The following is a 21118-nucleotide window of genomic DNA, read 5'->3' as shown; positions in this document are numbered from 1 at the left end:
CTGCCATGTAATATTGGGATTTTTCAAAAAAAGACTCATTTATTTTGCAATTTTTCATCTATATTTCCCTCTTCACTTTTCCTTTCCATTTCTCTTTTATTTTTATATTGACAAATTGATTTTTCAGATTGGAGGATACATTCTTGATTGTCACCATTTTCTTCGAGCTTCATCGGAGTTATGAACACTGGTAAAATTTTGATGCTCTCTATTAAAGCTAGAATTTAACAATGTTGAGCAACCTATTGCGATTTTTGGGTCTTTTTCATTAATGAATTTATCACATAAGGATTTCATTGATGAATTCTACTCCATTGAAGGATCAAGACCATCTCTTCCAACTATACAATCAAGGTCATTTCTTTGAACATAATTGATTGGTGGTTGCCGCTCAAGTTCCTAAAATCATTATTAGTGTAGTTTAAATTCTTCATCGAACAATAATAGAGATTAGAGATAAGATCTGAAGGTTGGTGAATTTTATTAGGGTAAAAAGATTAAAGACATTTAATTTTATTTACTATATGAGTAATAATCTTAATGCTTACTTGGTAATTTCGATAGTAATTTATAATTTTACAAATTGTGAACAAATAATGAGACAATTAATGGAAAGTATTAAAAGATGGATGAAGAGAGCTGCTATGATAGTGAACTAGTGGTGGTTCCACAATGGTGATGAAAAACATGTACACATGTGGGGTGATTTTTTTAGTGATGAGAGAGAAGAGGGAGGGGAAAAACTATATGTAAAAAAGTTAAAATATTTTAATCTTTTTATCAATTTTTTCAACTCGCACACTATTTATGTCATGTCAACACTTAGGGTGCGTTTACACCACTAGAACCCCGATAAAATATAAGTGTGTGATACATGTTTTAAGCCTTCCCCTTCACAAATACTCTCTCTAGAAACCACCATTGTTGGTGAAGCTCAAGAATAGATTCAAGATGGGTTTTTCATGGATGAATCATCAAGTTTAAAAGCTTTTCAACTTGACAAAGCTATGGTGATCTTCATCTCTAGTTATCTTTTCATCTAGAGAGCCATTCTCAAAGATTTAAAAGAGAAAAATATGATCACACACTTTCTTCTTCAATCTTCCATGGGTTCTTTCCTAAACTGATTTCAAAGGCATAATATGAATGTATTGATGATTATCTACCGATTCGGAAGTGGTTTTCAATCTAATTGCATGATAAACCCATGCTCTATCACCAAAACGATTTAGCCTTGCATGGGCGTTATGATCTTGATTTGTTATCGATTGAATTATGATTCTATTATCGTTGAAGTGATTGTATATGTTGTTATTTACATGAATTTATGTTGAATTGATGATGATCAATCCACCCGCGACAGTGACGGGGTGTCACAACCACGACGAGCCGTCACAGGCCTCCGTCATTGGCTACAGTGGCTGCCCAAGGTTTCTCCCTTCACCCTTGGCTTAGTCCCTCACGATAGGACCCTTTGACGGGGCATCACAGCCATGACTGGCCGTTGACTGCTCCGTCGCCAGGGTCTGCTTGGGACAACCTCCTGCACACTGATTTTGGGTCCTTCTTATGGGGCCCTTTAAAAGTCGTACCCGGACGTTTCCAAAGTGATTACGAACCTTAACAAGTTATAGACCTTCCACATAAATTTTATCCAAAACAAACACCTATAAGGCGTCCAACACAGCCTTGGCCCCAACTAACATACGATGAACGTCTTAGGGGCTATCTTTCGAACGCCTTGGACGTTCTTGGGCGTTTGACCTCCAAACTTCACGAAACTTCATATAACAACATTAAACATCATTTTAAATCATTTAATATATGATTTGTAGCTACACAAATAATATAGGAATAATTTAGATCGTAAATTTTCAAAAGTCTTTATTTATCAAATTTTGTATTAAATTACACGTTGTCATATAAATTATGAAGAATACAGTATACAAATGGGTTCAACTTTTTTCATTGGTGATTGCAGAGATTACTTCTTCTTATTAAAATTATCTGCAGTCTTACCAACTAATATTTTGTACTACGACTAGTTCAATAAAAGGAAATTTCAACTCCACTTATAAATTCTGGTAACTTGGCAAAGGGTTCATTAACTTTTTTACCCACATAAAATGGAAATTATGCTAAACTGAGGGAAGCTTGTAGAACTTAAACATTTTCTTGATCGGTTTAATTAAGTAAAAATTAAATTAGTTTTTCTAATTATTAATAAAATTTCACATTGCATTAATAGATAAACAATTAGTTGGGACAGAAAGTGCACAGTAATGTGTCCTTGTTCGATTGGTTGAGGCTCTTCGTACTTAACCGGATTAAATCACATTCCTCTCTCCCTTAAAAAAGAAAAAGAAAAAAGGAAATGAACGCATGAATTTTTCTACGGCTAATGCTACTACTTAAATATACTTATTTTTTCTCCTAAATCTTGATACAACAAATCTATCACTTTGGATCAATAAAGCAATAAAACGTGTGACACTTCAATAAAAATATTTTTTAGCGACAGTACATATAAATATTAATAAAAAGTGCTAATATTTTATCGATATTAGTTAAATATTATCAGAATTAATATCGTTAAACGCTTTAAATACATATATAAAAAATATTAATTATCGCTAAAAATATATATATTTAATAACAGTTAAAGTAATAATTATTTTTGACGTGAACACATAAGTATAAAGGTTAAAAATATTAGATAATATATATAAAGGTTAAAAATATTAGATAATATATGCTGCAATAAATTTGATTTAAATAGGGCAAACTCATTTAATAGCTTAGCCCATTGTCCCAACTACAATTTCATAAATGTTCTTTTTGCATGGTCCTATAAATTTGGTCCTTTTAACGTTATTTTACGTACTCAACATACATTACTTTTGAAAAAATTGTAACGACAAGTATTATGGGTATCATATCAACGAAGTGGCTATTTGTAGTTTCAGTTTTAATAGTTATCTCATTCTTAGAGCTCACTAATGGAGAGGAATTCAGTGATGAATATTCATCTCATGATGTAGCTCTTCATGAATCTTTAAGATCTAGATTTAAGCCTCCGACTCCACAACGACATCGATATCGACCTCGTCATCCCCCTACTCCTCGCCCTAAGAGGCCATCACCTTTTCCGCCACCAGTTCAGCCTCTACATCATCCCCCTACTCCTCGGACTAAGAGGCAACCACCTTCTTCGCCAGTTCTTCCGCCACCAGTTCAGCCTCGACATCGTACCCCTACTCCTCGGACTAAGAGGCCACCACCTTCTCCGCCAGTTCTTCCGCCACCAGTTCAGCCTCGACATCGTCCCCCTACTCCTCGGACTAAGAAACAACCACCTTCTCCGCCAGTTCTTCCGCCACCAGTTGAGGATCCACCAATGATTCCGCCACCAGTGATTCCGCCAAAAGGTGAGGATCCACCAGTGCTTCCGCCACCAGGTGAGGAGCCACCAGTGATGCCTCCACAAGGTGAGGATCCACCAGCGCTTCCGCCACCAGGTGAGGAGCCACCAGTGATGCCTCCACAAGGTGAGGATCCACCAGCGCTTCCGCCACTAAGTGAGGAGCCACCAGTGATTCCATCGCCACCAGTGCTTCCGCCACAAGGTGAGGATCCACCAGTGCTTCCGCCACTAGGTGATGAGCCACCAGTGATGCCGCCACTAGGTGAGGAGCCACCAGTGATTCCACCACCACCAGTGCTTCCGCCACAAGGTGAGGAGCCACCAGTGATGCCGCCACAAGGTGATGAGCCTCCAATGCTTCCCACCATGTCGCTGCGAATATAGTGACGAACTACCTGCCATACCAAAAATTTAGTACTAATATGTTGAAAAATGGATATAAAGTTAAAGTATCAAGTACTAATACAATATATGGTTCTAGATTCTGAATCTACTAATCTCTTTTCTATCTTGTATTTATGCATGACGAAATGACATTAATGATAAATTTAATATAAGAAAACATATAAACAAATGTAAGACCTAAAAGCGGAATCATAGTTCTTAATTAGCTATATATTTATATAAAGCGGTTTTGAAGTGATATATAGTGGGTTTGACTACGAAATAAATCAATAGTAATTCAATTCTTACCTAAGCTAAATAGATCATCTTTATCAAATAGTTTTTGACAAGCAAATATTCTTTCAATGGTTCATTAACAAATTTAGAAAGTCATTTTTATTCATCAAATTATAAATATTTATTTACATATTATGATGTTGTAGGCCATGCTGGTTTAGCATTCAAACTTAATACTAATCATCTTTACATGTACTTTTTTTTAAAAATTCAAAATAAACACTTCAAAAATAAAAAATTGAAGTTTTCAAACTCCTAACATATATGCATGGTTCATGTTTACTATAAATATTAAAATATTGTGAGTGTTTTTTACCTTGATATGAAGTATAATGTTACTTGATATGATGTATAATTTTACTCACATTAAGAAACAACAAAATACATATGGATTTCAGTCTTATTTCAAAAACCTTATTTTAAACAACGTTAGAAAAAGTTAGAAAATGTTACCCTTTTTGTATCATAATATATTGAGTTACCTATTTTGAAAATTTTGAAAAAATTTGTTGTTCTTTTGGTTCCGGTAATTCCTATGTTACTTATTTTTCTAAGTTCCTTAAAGTCAGAAGATTCAAAAATTTCTATTTATTTTATAAATTTCATGTCTATTTAAATTAAGACTCTTAAATTAAATTAAAGCATATGGAATAGGTACTTTCTTTTGTTTTTTCATGCTCCTATAAATACATTCCCATCTGCCTTCTTTTAGGCACAATATTTGAGTTGAGTTAACAAGTATGGCTGTAATTAATTCCACTAGTGTGATTTTATAACTTTCAATGTTGGTCGTTATTAGCTCTTTCTCAGAGCTGAGTCTTGTAGAAGCTTAGGTAAGTGATTTTTATAAATGGGATTTTCCTTTCTATCCCGAAAGTCCTCCCAGTAGCCCTTCACCGTCACCGCCATCTCCTCCACCAGCGTTACCAACTCCTCAAACATCACTCGTGAATTATTTAACGAGAAAGTGAATTAGGCACAATCTTTCATCTTGAATGCTTGTTGTAGTGCCTTTTTTGTGTCTTCTATTAGTTTAAGACTGCTGCCAGTAATTAGCATATTATCAACATAAACCAACACTAATATAGTTTCTTCTTCTGACTGATTAATAAACAAGGAATAATCATGTTGGCTTTGTTTGAACTTGAGATTCCTAAGAGCTTCAGTCAATTTTTGATTCCATTGCCTGGGAGCTTGTTTCAGACCATATAGGGACTTTGTTAGTCTACATACTTTCTCCCCCTGACCAACAAATCCCTGAGGTAGTTGCATATAAATCTCATCATCCAAATCACCTTGAAGAAAAGCATTGAATACATCCATTTGATGAATATGCCAATGCCTAGCTGCTGCAAGAGAAACAATGTTCAGCTGTAATTCAATAAACTGAAACTTAAAGATCTTTCCAGCAGAACTTGTAACACTTGTGACTCTGTGAATCAGTAATTGATTCTTTGATCTTGCAATTTTTCTAAAAAAATAAAACTGTAAATCTATGAATCAACTGTGATTCTTTGATTCAGTGGATTCTCTAGCTTCATCAGTGTTTACTGAGAAGCACAAAGCTCTGATACCATGTTCGTTAATGAAGGAAGCTTCATTATGATGAGAAGAAAAAGAAAAAACCAGCTAAGAGATAGCTAGGAAGAGGAAGAAGAAGTTGGAGGTTTTAATCAAACTAAGTCATTATATAAAGTCATTTACCAAAATAATATGTTTTTCTTAAATTTTACAAAACTAGTATAAACGTATTCCACAGTAACGTTTTAAGATATATTTTATTTTTTAAAAGTTGATGGTGTCAGATTGATATACGTTACTCACAGTAACGTTTTACTCCTAAAACGTTACTCACAGTAACGTTTTAGGAGTTAAACGTTACTTACAGTAACGTATATCAACCTAATGCTGTTAGTTTTTTTTTAAAATAAATATACCCTAAAACGTTACCGTGAAATACGTTTATACTAGTTTTGTAAAATTTTAGAAAAATGTATTACTTTGGTAAATTGTTTTATATAATGACTTAGTTTGGTTAAAAATTCAAGAAGTTGAGAAGAAGAAGAAGAAAGAGTAGTATATTTCTTGTGTCAAAAAACGTGAGTAACATATACAAAGAAGAGCTTTATATATAACTCTTCATTATACCAAACTAATAACAACTTTGTAACTAACTATTTGAAAAATAGTTATAACTAACTTTATGTATAAGATTATTCTACCCTTTCTAAATTCTACAACTTTTCTATATTAGAACAATAGTCGTTTTGGCCTTCCCTACAAACTGAATAAGGATGCCAAGGGCATGAAGTAAATATCCATAATTATCCGTAGCCGTCATTTCAATGCTTATATTTTCCTTCCCCGTTTTTAAACTTGCATCTATATAAAAAGAAACATATCTAACTTTAAATTCTTGTGAAAGAAATCGTAACGAGCTAGAGCGCTTACACGTGACGTCGATTAAAATTAGAGAGAAATTAATTAGTATGTCCGTTTTAAGAAAAAGCAAAAGCATAAAAGAAAAACAATCCCATGCCTAATGTTCCATCATTTTAATTTTATGCCAACTGATAAACTCTCACGACATGGCTTTTGTATATGCTTATGGCCATGACCAATGTTTGATGGTTTATTTACTGTTAACTAAAGAAATAGATCAAAGAAATAATAAGTTCTAGTAATATACTTTATTTAACATAAAATTAAAACAAAGATAAATGGTTCTTCGAACCAAATTAATTAGTGTAAAGACTCCAAATTTTAATTACAAGTACTTTTTTTCTAGCGCTTCATAAAAATTCTCTTGAAGATTTTGAAGGAAATGTGTAATTTAGAAGAACTACATAGTACAATGTATTATTACTTACTAGTGCAAAATACTTGAATTGTCATTCTGCTTACAATCTAGTTTACATAAATATATCGTTTAACATTTCACGTTTATGTCATTGAGTTTTAAGTGTGCATAAATAGACATTTAAATTTATATAAATTTAAACAAATAGACACACGCGTCATACGGGTTATCCTAATGACAGGTTGAATCTTACTGCGTGAATTATATCATATATGACTCATGTGTCTACTTGTTCAACTTTACACAAGTTCAAAACATTTATTTGCCACACCCTAAATTGAAGGATATATATGTAAAAGTTGAAGAATATAAATATAAAATGAAAACGAGTCAAATGATATATATTTATGTATTGTGCTACTAAATATTTTATGTGCGAGAAAGAGAGGTAAACTGCGAAAAAATATTTCAGATTTGTGATTAAAAATCAGCTGTTATAAAAAAAAATTATACATAATAAAATCATAAAATTTCCAATATTCACGATAAATAACGATTTTAGTCATAAAAACATTACAAAGTATAGTTATAGATAAGATAATATTCTATATCAAATATTTATGTGTAATTAACTGTATTAATATTCAGCCAGAGGACTTGTTTAATTTTGTAGTATATGGTTTTAAATATTTCTTTTTTATTTTCTTAATGATGTTTCAATTAAATAAATTCGAGAACCTAATTCTCTGTCTGTGTACTAGGTTTGTATAAAATCATTCACAATTTGACATTCTTGAAATGATATGATTAATTAAGTTAAGTAGTATGGCAGGGAAAGGCGTGCTAATACATTACCTTTTAGTTTTACTACTCTCTTCATTCACCCATGTAAAAGGCTTTGACTTGGGTGATATATTTTTCCCCCCAATTCATGATTTACCTTTCGATTTTTATTTAGGACAAACTCCATGGGACAACAAGCCATCACCATCACCACCACCGCCGTGTCAACAGTCACCACCACCACCGTCAACAGACCCATCCATTTTTATTCCTCCTGTTTTAATCCCCCCTATTGATAAATCTCCTCTAATTGCTCCTCTAATGCCCATCGTCTCATCTATTATTAACCCAACGACGCCACCATCACAATCATCACCATCAGTTGATAAGTCACCACCTTCACCTTCCCAATGTAAGCCATCACAACCTATTAAGCTAACACCACCTCCACCAGCAAAACAACCACCACCAGCAAAACAACCACCAGCAAGACAACCAACTCCACCACCAGTTAAGCCACCATCTCCATCACGACCACCGCCACCACCTTCTAAGAAATCGCCTCCACCAGCTCCTCCTCCGTCAATAGCTAATCCACCAGTAATGGCACCAGCTCCATCACCATCTCCTCATCCACCTGTAATAATAGCCCCAGTTCCATCCTCACCATAAGCGAAACCACCTGTTATTCCACGCGGACCATCTCTTCCTCCCGTCACAACTCTAACGGTGAATGGAGTTGTTTACTGTAAACCCTGCAATAGCTATGGAGTTCCCAATCTCCTCAACGCTATCCCAATCCAAGGTACTAATTACTTAATTAACACACTTTTTTCTCCATATTGCTACACACATATGCCTTAATTTATAAAATTTACTACTGACCTGCTTGTTTATCACAATGTAATTACACATGTTCTGTTCTGTTTGGATGCACAATTGCAATTAATACTATTATTCTTTTGAAATTTACTATATTTCCAAGGTTATGCTAATTAATACTCCTCTTCTTGCAGGAGCTTCTGCGAGACTCGTTTGCTACAACGGGAAGAATGCAATGGTTCAATCAGCCATAACAGACAAGAATGGTGAGTTTCGAATAACGCCCAAATCGTTAATGGGAGCAGATATCGGCAAGTGCAAGGTATACTTAGTGAAATCACCAAATCCTACTTGTAATGTACCGACAAACTTCAATGGAGGAAAAACAGGTGCTCTATTGCAACATGTCGTACCTCCTAAGCCACCGATTGTTACCGCTGCAGTGGTACAACCACCCATGTCTGATTTATATGGTGTTGGACCTTTTATTTTTGAAGCATCAAGCAAAATACCATGTGCTATGCATAGAAAATTATAACAGCATTGTTCACAGAAAACATAGGCTAATAGTATTATTGAACTAAGTAAAAAATACACGATTCCTCTATCAGTCCCATTTTATGGGATGCGGTTACAGAAAAATAAATAAGTTTAAGGGCATTGAGCTATGACAAATAATTTTTTTCTTTTGTTTTCAATACACAGTTGAGGGGAAAAAAAACTTTATATACACGTATAAAAAAAATCAAATGAGTCATATACAACTCAAAATTATATATATGAAAAGTTAAAAGTGTTGTTGTTGTTAAAGAACTATATGTTCAAATATCTCCGACGCATTTACAATAAACTCCATATATGGTCCATATTTGGGAGATGATAAAGTATTGTTAAGTCAATTTGGAACAATTGATGATCTCTAATACGAAAATTAAGTCAATTTGGAACAATTGATGATCTCTAATACGAAAATTAACTCATAAAAACATAATTCTATCGATTGTTTATACTCGTAAAAGTATTGACAATCTATGTTAGAATAACCAGAATAAACACGAAGTAATAAATTTATTGAACAGTAAGAAAGATGAACAGAAATTTAATTGACAATAAAAAAATTGAAATCTGTAAAACGTACAAGAATCTGGAAAACTTTTGAATAGGAAAAAAATCAAGTCCACTAAACTCACAGCGTCCCCTTAAGGAAATTATTCCCTCTAGTATTCGAGGTTTGATTTGGAATATAACCTCCCAGGGTAAAATGTCTCAACCTTTCCGAATAAAATGGGCCGCACGCGGATCCGAGTCGGGTTGGGTTAATCAACTAAAAAAATTGATTAAATAATTAAAATAAACTTTGTCCAAAAAATAATCTCTCGATGATTTGCTGAAGCAGAGCGACAACGACGACGTGAGGGTCCCTCTTTCCAACCCTTTAACCATTAGTAGGAGTATTTCTATATTTAAACTCTCCTATTTTTACTTTCGACCACCGACGAGGGATAAATGTCTTTTTCATTAAAGCATAAGATAACTTTTCAAGTTCTCAACTTTTCAAGTTTCTCTTTATTCCCTTTATTTTCCATCAATTCTTGAAACATACCCAACGAAAAGATCAAATGAAGCAATCAAAATGCAATAAAAATTGGGTGAGTTAGCATAGTAACTTTAGTACGGATCAACAACTTGTTTATTTATCAACTTGCAACACGTTTTGAACCTTTCAAATTTAATCCGTCTATTTGTCACCTTTGATCTTAATCGACAAACAAAACCAAAATTTTTTGACATGGAATTAATTTAAAACTTTGTAACATAATAGCAGGAGTCTACCTGACGATTTTAAATTTTGAAACATATACAAAAAACTTCCTACCTTGCATGATAAAGAGGGGTGGAAAATAGAGTCAAATTACGGACAAAGATTTATTTACAGTTTCAACCTGCATTTGCATTTCTTCAAGAATGAATGTATACAATGAAGTAAAATTTCTAATGACATAATTAATCCGCAACGAATTGCATGTGAGTATCTTTTTTTCATACCGGATAACTTTGTATTACAACATTATTTGCTACGAGAAAAGACAAAGAAAAACATAAAACGAAAATTATTAGATTCAAAATTTAAAATTTATGATTTAAGGATATCATTAATCTAATTGAATATGAAATTTATATTTATAGGTAGTCAATAATATAAAATTTAAATAACTTATAATATATTTCTAAATAACCTATTGAACATTAATTACTGTGTTATTTAAAGAACCAGCAAAATGAGAAAAGAAAAACAATGTCATGTCAAATGTTTGGTGATTCGTAAGCCAACTGAAATACTCTCATCACATGGCTTATTCCGGCAGTGAAAGATAACGTCCATGCCCCCATGTTTCATCAAATTTTTGCTATGGTGATTGAGTTCTTTCTGTAAAAGTGCAGGTCCTAGAATGTTAGAGAGTATAAAGGGAACAACAAAATTAATTAATTAATTACCACAACTCAAATAACTAATAGATGCAAATATAAAGCTAAAGAAAACAATTACGCACATGTTAAGGTAATTGCGAAATGCAAGTAACTTCATAATTACTTACTTACTTGTTGAATCTTGCGTTGTAGTCAAACTGATTCCTGCATAAGAAATATTTGTCCTTCTCACTCCTTCCTCGTTGAAACAAACTTAAGAGGAAACTAATTAAAACATTAGGTTTACACCACTAATTTTAAGAGAGCAATATCAGCATCTATGTATAACTTAACCTTGTAGCATATAGATACCGATGATCTAAGATATATTATTACTAACGGGGTGTGGTGAAGTAATAAGTAGTAATTTATTTTTAATTAAAAATTAGCTATTTGAATGTGTATCACCTTTCATTTATTAGTGTGACATATATGGCTCCTATAAATTCATTCTCACCTTCCTTCATTTTACATGAGGTAACAAATTAAGTATGGCGTTTAGGTCATCAAAGGCCATGGTGCTCATACAAGTTTTATCATTAGTAGTTGCCTCTTTCTCAGAGCTCAGCTTTGGTGAAGTCGCTGAAAATTCATCATTAGACAATGATCGTGAGGACAATGAAATCATCTCAACCAAAGGGTTAGGGATTGGACGCGTTCCTAAGAAAAGTCCTTCGACCCCTGCACCTGCTAAACGACCATCACCACCAGCTAAGTCATCACCACCACCATCACCGCCAGCTAAGTCACCACCACCACCGCCACCAACACCAACTAAGTCACCTTCACCCTCGCCACCGCCACCAACTAAGTCACCATCACAATCATCGCCGCCACCACCAACTAAGTCACCGCCACCACCAACTAAGTCACCATCACCACCTACCCAGCCACCAATAAACAGACCGCCGCAGCCATCACCACCAGCTACTCAGGTACCAATAAGGAGAACACCACCGCCATCACCACCAACTAGTAAACCACCTATCAGGTCATCACCACCACCACCAACTGATTATGATGAACCGCCAGACATCGAGCCACCCGTTGATCAGGAGCCACCACCCGTTTCTCATGAGCCACCACCAATTAATGAACCACCTATTATACCATTTCCACCAACTCTAAGTCCACCAGTTAAGCTTCCACCACCAACAATTCATCCCACCGGAAAGCCTCTAATCGTCGTCGGCCGTGTGAATTGCAAATCTTGCAGTAACAGAGGCCTTCCTTCTCTCTTTAAAGCCTTCCCACTCCACGGTTTTTCTCTTCATTACCCATATTCTCATTCTATTTGCATTTTACTCAACACACAAACACAATGCCACCCGAAAAAGTTTTTTCTTTTCAATTTTATAGGTTACATATAGCCATACTAAAATAGTTTAATAGAACAATTAGGCTTGATTATTGTGATTTACAAGCTTATTACATTTAAAATTAACAATGGTTTTGTTGTTTATATTCACTGCAGGAGCTTCAGTGAAGCTAGTTTGTCACAATAATGGAAGAAAGGCACATGTTCAAACAGCATTGACAGACAAGAATGGTGATTTCTCTATCACACCCATATCTTTAACCAGAGCAGATGTACACAAATGCAGAGTATACTTAGTGAAATCACCCAAATCAATTTGCAATGTGCCAACAAATTTCAACAATGGAAAATCGGGTGCTCAATTGAAACCTATCCTGCCACCGGGTAATCATGGCCCAGGCCATGGCCTAATGTTTGATTTCTTTGGTGTTGGGCCTTTTATATTCGAAGCCCCAAACAAATTCCCATGCAGAAAGTAAAAATTGAGCCCTTCAATATTAATGGAGTACTTAGCTAGGAAAATAAAAGTATGGAGTTTATCAAGGAAAATACTTTTATCTTTTCCTTTCTCTAGTTTCACATGAACGATACATCTTTGTACTTGCGCTAGAAATCAACTTCAATTAAAAAAAAGTTAAAAGTTTATAATATTGCCTTGTCCTGACTTTCATTTTATGAATTTTGTTTCCCTCTGTCTTGCAACTTTAGACCTGAAACCTGAAAAAAAATTATATTGTAATTTGATCTAAAAAATTGTACTAATTTTCTTGATAAAACGAAGTAAATTATATTAGTGACCATGTTATATTAAATACGAATTTATCATAGTATCTTTAGAATCTTATAGTCTAAATATGAGATTACTACGATAAACGAGTTGCTATATATAAAAAATGTCTAAATCCTTTCTTAATTGAATAGGAAAAAGAGGTCTCATATAAATTTTTTCTTTAAAAAAAAAAGGAAAGGTAAAAATGTGATAATGAGAGTACTTTAAGTTTAGGATTGAAATTTAATCGACATTTATATCAAACTAATTAATATAGCATCATATATGTCTTTTATACACATGTTTATCCTTGTGTATAATTAAATTATAAGGTGACCCGAGTGTACTATAATAATGAGTTTAAAAAATTTATTACAGTAGCTATTTGCAAAGTTCCTCAAATCTAAACTCTTGTAATATTTAGATGAGGCCTCGAGCACAATAAACTGAGAAAAAAAAGTATCTTTTTTTTTAGTTACCTTTACTGAGAAAATTTGTGAAATCTGCATTTATCTATTGATTTCAATTAATCAAAAGTGATACATGTATGCTTACTCTCATATTCCGTTGATACACATTATCAATTTTATGTGGTAAGATAATAAATAGAGTATTTTCAGTTTTGAAGTTAAAAAGTATGTTTTGAGGGATCATTTGATATGAGAGATTGAAAATATATTGTTTGATTCTTATGTTTGGAATAATTTATTTAATTATTTATATAATAATGATGAAATAAGTTATCTCATATATATATACATAGTGAAATAAATTATCTCAAAAAAATTAACCCAATAAGATGAAATGTTGTTGTCACGTGATGTAGCAAAGATGGAAAAGGAAAAATAATTATCCCTTGTCCAATGTTTGATACCAACGGGTAATTTGGTTTTGATTTCCAATCAATGCATTTACACAGCTTTCAATAATTGGAGGGTCAAAGTAATACAGTATATTCTTTGGACTCGTTTGATATCGAACATAAATTATCTTTGAAATAATAATTTTTAGGCAAATTTGTTTCACCTAAAAGGTGGATATATTAAATAGTTTCAAAATATTAAATTTCAAAAACCATCAATTTTCAACTTTAAAATATTTAACATAAGAGCTATGTAACTCGATATCAATCATTTCAAGATTCAATTAATTAGGATTCAAATATTTAAAATTCAAATCGCTAACATATGATTAAAGAGGAATTAGGAATACTGATCCTTCACTTAACTATATACATTAGTCAATTTGAAATGTAAAAGAGAGTTTCCTCGAGAAGTAAACCATAAATTGAAGAGGCAAGCTGCTGCTCCAATTTAGCCGTTACTCCTGGAATTCTGTTTATATCCAGACAAAAAGGTATACTATTACTCCAATTCAAAATGAATTATATTTTTGTGCTTTTATTTTAACATAATTAAAAAAGTATTAATTATTTTTGCAGAATATGTAATATTAATTAGAAGCATTTAAACATAATTTGCTGGAATTGGAAAAGCCAATTTGAATCTGGTGATCTGACTATTTCTCCTTTTATAATCATTTAAAGGAGTAAGATGTCACATAACCTATGGAAAATTGTACAGGGTATGGATAGATGTGCAAAATTAAGATGCCCCATCCTGTCCTCTGCATGTCAAGCATTTAGCCACCTGTACAATATCTTTATTTTCTTCATTATGAATTTTACCCCTTTTATTTGTCATAATCCTCACGTCTCGGCCATTAAACAGGATCAGATGGACCCTTAATTCATGATTCATGCTCCTTTTTATTTTCTTTATTCTTATAAATTATAAAATTATATGTCTTTTCATCCTTTTGTTGTAAAAGAAGATGTTTAAATTTTAAAAAGATATATAGAAGATGTTTAAATTTTAAAAAGATATATAGAATGTATAAAAAAATTAATTTTTTGAAAAATAAATTGTAAAAGAGGGGGGTAGTGTATCATCTCCATTATTTATTCTCTCTGTTATTCTAACTATACACTTGGAATGAAATCATATATCATAATTAAAAACTAAAGGTGAAGATTTATTTGTATTTTAAATTTGAACCTTTAATTTAAAATATTGACACGAGACTTCTATTCAAGTATATATGTGGAAAAAGAAAAGAATAAATAATAAAAAAGAGTTAAATCCGTACAAAATATGACTCTTCAACCCTCACTATAAATTCATCCATTTTCCCCTTGCACACCACACCTACTTAGAGTTCAATTTACAACACCATTTGTCTAAAAAAAATGGATTTTGTTCCAACAAAGTCCCTTGGGTTTATTCTTGCATTTTTACTAATTACTTCCTTCACTGTGCTTGGCCAAAATGATGCTGGCATTGTTGCTTCAGAATTAGCTCCTCATTCTCTTGTTAGCTCCCCACCTGTTGAAGCCCCTAAGCCTCATAAAGGTGGCCACCACCACCACCTTAAGCACCACTCCCAACCCCCTGCTTCTCCTCCCTCCCACTCATCTCCACCACCAGTCATACCAACAACTCCACCAGCACATTCACCTACCAAATCACCTTCTCCTCCTGTGAAACCACCAGCTCATTCACCAGTTAAACCGCCAGCTCATCCACCGGTTAAACCACCGTCTCCTCTTCCGGTCAGAAAGTTTGTAGGTGTGAGAGGAGTTGTTTACTGCAAAGCTTGCAAGTATAGAGGAGTTGACACCCTCTTAGGAGCTTCTCCTATCCAAGGTGAAATTTTTCATTACATCATATTCTCTCTCTTGTTTCATTCTACGTGTCTCAGTTTCAAAGTACTAAATATTTTATAAATGTTGTGATAACTTTTTTTTATTAAATTTGACTATGTTCATTTGTGTTACAGGAGCGGTAGTGAAGTTGGCATGTAACAACACAAAGTATCACTTAACAAGTCTAGGCACAACAGACAAGAATGGGTTCTTCTTTATTCAACCAAAATGGTTGACCACAGCAGGTTACCACAAGTGCAAGGTGTTCTTAGCAAAATCACCAAAAGCAGAATGCAGTGTTCCAACAAATTTCCACAATGGGCAAAGTGGAGCCATGTTGATCCCTGCACCACCATCTCCAATGACATTATCAGAGCCAGAAGTAAAGCTGTTTAATGTGGGGCCTTTTGCTTTTGAACCATCAAAGAAACTGCCCTGCAAAACACTGTGAGATGTTGATCGAGTGGTCTATTGTACTACATGGTTGGGAAGTGAGAAAGTGAGAAGCTAGCTACTAGTACTACATTATTGGGAAATGAGACTTTTTAAATTCTTGTTTTATGTATTAATTATCTAGTTTTTGTGAATTTTAATGATTATGGCTTGGTTGGTTTACGAGTATTTACGCCCTTTTTTTGTTAAAATAAAGTAATTGGTCAAAAAAGAAACTATCATACATATCCCCAGAAACATGTCGCAAAATGTTGCTACAAAATAATTTTTACAAAAACGAAGAAAAGAAAAAGTAATCTTGGCAGTAACCTTTTGCATGACCAACATCCCAGGCAAGGGCGGAGCTTAAGATTATTATTGAAATTATATTATTTATATATATATGATTAAAATAATTTTATATATAGAAGTTATCGAATTTTTTTAGTTACTTTATATATTTATTTTTATAAATTTTGAACCTTTATTAAAAATGTAAGTTTCATAAAATATTTTTAGTTCTCCGACAAAGTGATTCAACAGTTCAAATTATAGAATGATTAATCTTTTTAACGATAAGTCGGCAAATTTCTAATTGAATTAATAGGGAACTTCGGAAGATTTTTCAGTTTTGGTCTAAGTAAAAGTAGGTACCTTGAATTATTTTTTTATGTAAATAATTTATAAACAATCAAAACCGAAAGAACTTCATATCAGCCAACCAAACCCCCTCATTTGGCTTCCAGTTCTACTGATATTTCGATTAAATTAGTGAAAAAAAAAATACTGGTGTTTACTTATGTAAACATTAGGAAGCTTTTACGATACTTTATTGACAATAACTTTTCCGATGAACTTGTTCGTTAAAAATAATATATTTTATAACACAAATTTTTATTTTTTAAATGAAAATAGCCTTTATTTTTAATGGTGTGTTGATCTCTTAAAATTTATGTAAATATTTTAAAATAAAATCAAAAAATATTTTCTTTCCTACAAAATACACCCGTCGGGTAGAAAATAAGTTTCTTACAGAAGTATGGGAGGGAATTGAAAGTCCTGTCAATATCAAGCTCATGCCCAAATGCATGAGTTCCCAGTTCAATAATTATGTATTGTGAACCTTGTACGGATTTTTCATTAATCGTCGCATGTGAAGTTAAATAAAAAGGTTTATGGGATCCATCCTTATTTTTCTAGTATATATAGATCAATTATCTGTAATTTTATTTAGGTGAGCTAGTATTTTCCATTGTTAAATACTATATGTTAATAATAAAATTAATATATTCAATAGAAAAAAAATCTTTTTAATCAGAAAATTTGATCATAATAATAGTTTCTTATATTATTTTATTTTTTTAAATATTTTTATTCATTTAACTTTAAAATAAAAATATATTATAATTTTTTAAAAAAATTGAAACAATATATAATAAACATTAAAGGCATTGACCGCGCAATTATTGTCGGTAAATAATTGAGATGTGGGGTCTTTTTCTACAACGTTCACCTTGGTCATTTTTCCACATTCACAAAACACAATCATCACCTTGGCTCAAATATCATTATAATTAAATCCATGTGATAATTTGTCAGCTTCACAATCATTATGGGATACTAAAGAGGTGAAATTATTCTTAATTTGAATGAAGATCCCATGTCATTGAGTACCATAGACCATCTTTTGTGGGAAGAATTATTACTGTCCCTAAATTATTTAAATTATGATACATTTTATTTGAAGCTATCACTATATTATTTGAAGCTATCACTGATCCAATTACAGATTTTGATACATTTTAGGAACAAAAACAAAAAGAAACAAAATCAGCTCTTTCTTCTTCTTCTAATTGTTGGGCCAACATTTAATTACCTTAGTTTTAATTAATAATACTGTAATAAATATTTGAGATATCACACTATCAAATTTTATTGAACCTCGCTTGATTTTTCATGTCAAAATAATGTGTTAATAGGATTCGTTGTATCAAATAAAAATACCTATATTAATCTGATCACTAGTTAATTTTAAATGACACAATTTATGAAGTCAGTCAAGATTAAGGGATATCTAAATATTCGATTATCTTTTTATAAGGGTCTTACTTAATTCTATTGACGTATTATTGAATTTATGAAATATGTACATATTTATAAATGCAATGCATTTCACAAATCTTTCATTATTATTCAGACACCTTCAATAAATAAAACTAACCTTATATAAAAAAAGTGCCGATTAAATTTTGATACATTTTATTTGAAGCTATCACTATTTTATTTAAAGCTATTACTGATCAAGTTGCCATGAATTTCAGGTTTGACCACTCATGCTTAATGAAACAAAATAGATAATTATGTTCATTCGAGAAATAAATATTTACAAGAGATGAAAACAATCTTAGTTAAAAATGAGCTTAAACTTAATAATTCGTTCATACTTTTATGAGTTGGGTATAGCATGATTTAGATTTGGATCAATTTTCTACCCAGTCAAATAAATCCATTTTAAATTAATTCTAAGTAGAACCCAATACATTCTCCACTTCTACCCACTTCATTAAAACTGTATTCTAGTTTCTAAGGAACAAAGCCAAAAAGGAACAAAATCAGCTCTTTCTTCTTCTTCTAATTGTTGGGGCCACATTTTATTACTTTAATTTTAATTAATAATACTGTAATAAATATTTGAGATATCACGCTATCAAATTTTATTGAACCTCACTTGATTTGACATCTCAAAATAATGTGTTAATAAGACTCATTTTATCGAATAAAAATATCTATATTAATCTGATCAATACTTAATTTTAAGTGACACAACTTATAAAATTAGTCAAAATTAAGGAATTATCTAAATATTTGACAATTTATTTTATAAGGATCTTATTCAATTCTATTAACGTATTATTGAATTTATGGAATATGTACATATTTATAAATGCAATGGATTTCATAAATTTTTATTATTATTTATACACATTCAATAAATAAAACTAAACCTTCTGCAAAAAAGTATCGGTCAAATTTTGATATATTTTTTTAAGCTATCATATTTTATTTAATGCTATCACTGATCCAATTGCAGATTTTGATACATTTTAATACAAACAAACATAATATTGCTCTGTGGTTTTAAAGTTCATATAATACAACTTATTTGATGTTTAATATCTTCTTATTATTTCATCGTATTGTATTGCTAATTATATATCGTGTGATTATTGTTACTTAATGACGTGTGTATTGCTTTTTAATGTCGTGTTGTATTATTTTTTAATATCGTATTGTATTTCTACTTGCTAATAGTATTTTTCTTAAAAAAAATATGCCAAATTGGCCGGGTCATGAGCCAATCTGAGTTTTAGACCATTTGAGCCCAACACATTTGCGCCCAAAATAAATTTGAACGGATTATAATTCAACTCGTTTTTTATCAGATAGCCCATTTTTAACTTGTTCAAATTTCAGCCCAACCCACCCATTTGACACCCCTGCAACCAACCATATGATTTCAATAAACTATGAAACTCTCCTTCAAAACTTAGCCATTGGGCTATAATTTTCCTCCCACAGTGAAACCCAAAGAAGCTAGAGAGATGTGATCTAAGATGCAAGCCCAATTACTAACGCTCAGCCCATTAAGCCTTTTCAAATCGTGGACCGTGATGGATACCGGCCTATCCAGCCCACCAGTCAACTTGTACAAACCAACAACATAAATCAGGCTGGCAATGCAATAGAAAAGGAAAGTTATTACTAAAAGGATTTTACGATCACACAAATATTTAACGTTTATCTTGGATTATAATTTTTTTAAAAAAAACAAAAGAAACATAACATTTTGTAGTGTAAAACCTAAAGATCGTAGAGTGAACAAATTTGAAACAAAAAAATGAAAAAAATAAAGATTGAGTGAGTAAAACTAGAAATAGATTGAGAGAGTGAAAGAGGAAGAGGCTTGGATATTGACGAATTATGTATCTTGAACAGTAGGGTTTGAGGAGGAAAAAAAAGAATTGTGGACATATTTTTAAATGCTAGGAATTAATGAAAATTATGAAAAATATAGAACAATAGGGTATGAGGAAGGAAAAAGACGGATTTTGGGAATATTTTTGAAATGGTAGGAATTAATGAAAATTAAGAAAAATATAGAAAAGTGGAGTTTGAGAGAGGAAAAGAGGAATTTTGAAAATATTTTAAAATAGTAGGGAATGATGGAAATTATAAAAAATAAAAATATGTATATAGGTAATTAATTCAAAAAATAATCTTTTCTTTATTAAAATTTATATAAACTTAAATCACGATATATATGAATAATTAACAATCATTTTCTCATCATACCAAACAAAGAAAATTTAAATCATTTGTATATTTTATCTTCATTTCCCTAGTTCCCAAACAAAACACATTATACATCTTTTACATATATAATAAAATTTCACTGTGATTGAAGTCAATTTATTGGATTTTTTTTTTCATAGTATAAAATTACAAAATGAGTCGTAATATATGACAAATCACATGTGAAGTTATCAGAAATTTCTCAACCACCGATAGAAAACTAGAAAGATTAGGTTTTGTTCCACGTTCACCATCAATTTAACTTTCTTCAACTTAAAATAAATTAACGATCGAGTTGATTTAATAATTATCATATGAAATCCTTAAAATATCATATTTTTAATTTTTTATTTACAAGATAAGACCAGTTGACCCAGGAAGAAATATTCTTGGCACGAGTTAATTGCTTTATTTTTTAAAAAATTTATAGACTAGATCACTAAATCCTAATCAATCCAAATTGTTAAATCTCTGTGTTTTGAACTATGGTAAATTCCATGAAGAACAGGTAGTAAAAGCTCGTCCAGCAGTTCAATTTTTAATTTTGTTTTCAACAGGTTTTT

The 21118-nt window shown here is 31.9% G+C and overlaps 3 protein-coding genes across 3 annotated transcripts; all 3 read left to right on the top strand.

Moving 5' to 3' along the window:
• Positions 1–2862: 2862 nt before the first annotated feature.
• On the top strand, positions 2863–9199 carry LOC101247694 (pistil-specific extensin-like protein). Its single transcript, XM_019212058.3, is given in 4 exon segments — positions 2863–3807; positions 4983–5052; positions 7722–8493; positions 8705–9199. Coding segments are annotated over 4 exon segments (2067 nt in total). The 5' UTR covers positions 2863–2926; the 3' UTR covers positions 9049–9199.
• A 2239-nt stretch (positions 9200–11438) lies between these two features.
• LOC101253344 (pistil-specific extensin-like protein) lies at positions 11439–12945 on the top strand. The gene is made up of 2 exons (XM_004232842.5): positions 11439–12239; positions 12454–12945. Exons 1-2 carry the CDS (start codon positions 11471–11473, stop codon positions 12774–12776), a joined length of 1092 nt encoding a protein of 363 aa, XP_004232890.1. The 5' UTR covers positions 11439–11470; the 3' UTR covers positions 12777–12945.
• Positions 12946–15219: 2274 nt separating this feature from the next.
• Positions 15220–16391, top strand: LOC101253856 (non-classical arabinogalactan protein 30). Its single transcript, XM_004232843.5, has 2 exons — positions 15220–15771; positions 15905–16391. Exons 1-2 carry the CDS (start codon positions 15315–15317, stop codon positions 16219–16221), a joined length of 774 nt encoding a protein of 257 aa, XP_004232891.1. The 5' UTR covers positions 15220–15314; the 3' UTR covers positions 16222–16391.
• Positions 16392–21118: the final 4727 nt, after the last annotated feature.

The sequence above is a fragment of the Solanum lycopersicum genome, chromosome 2, assembly GCF_036512215.1.
Source record: "Solanum lycopersicum chromosome 2, SLM_r2.1".
NCBI lineage: Eukaryota > Viridiplantae > Streptophyta > Magnoliopsida > Solanales > Solanaceae > Solanum > Solanum lycopersicum.
This window is presented reverse-complemented; position numbering and strand designations above follow the sequence as displayed.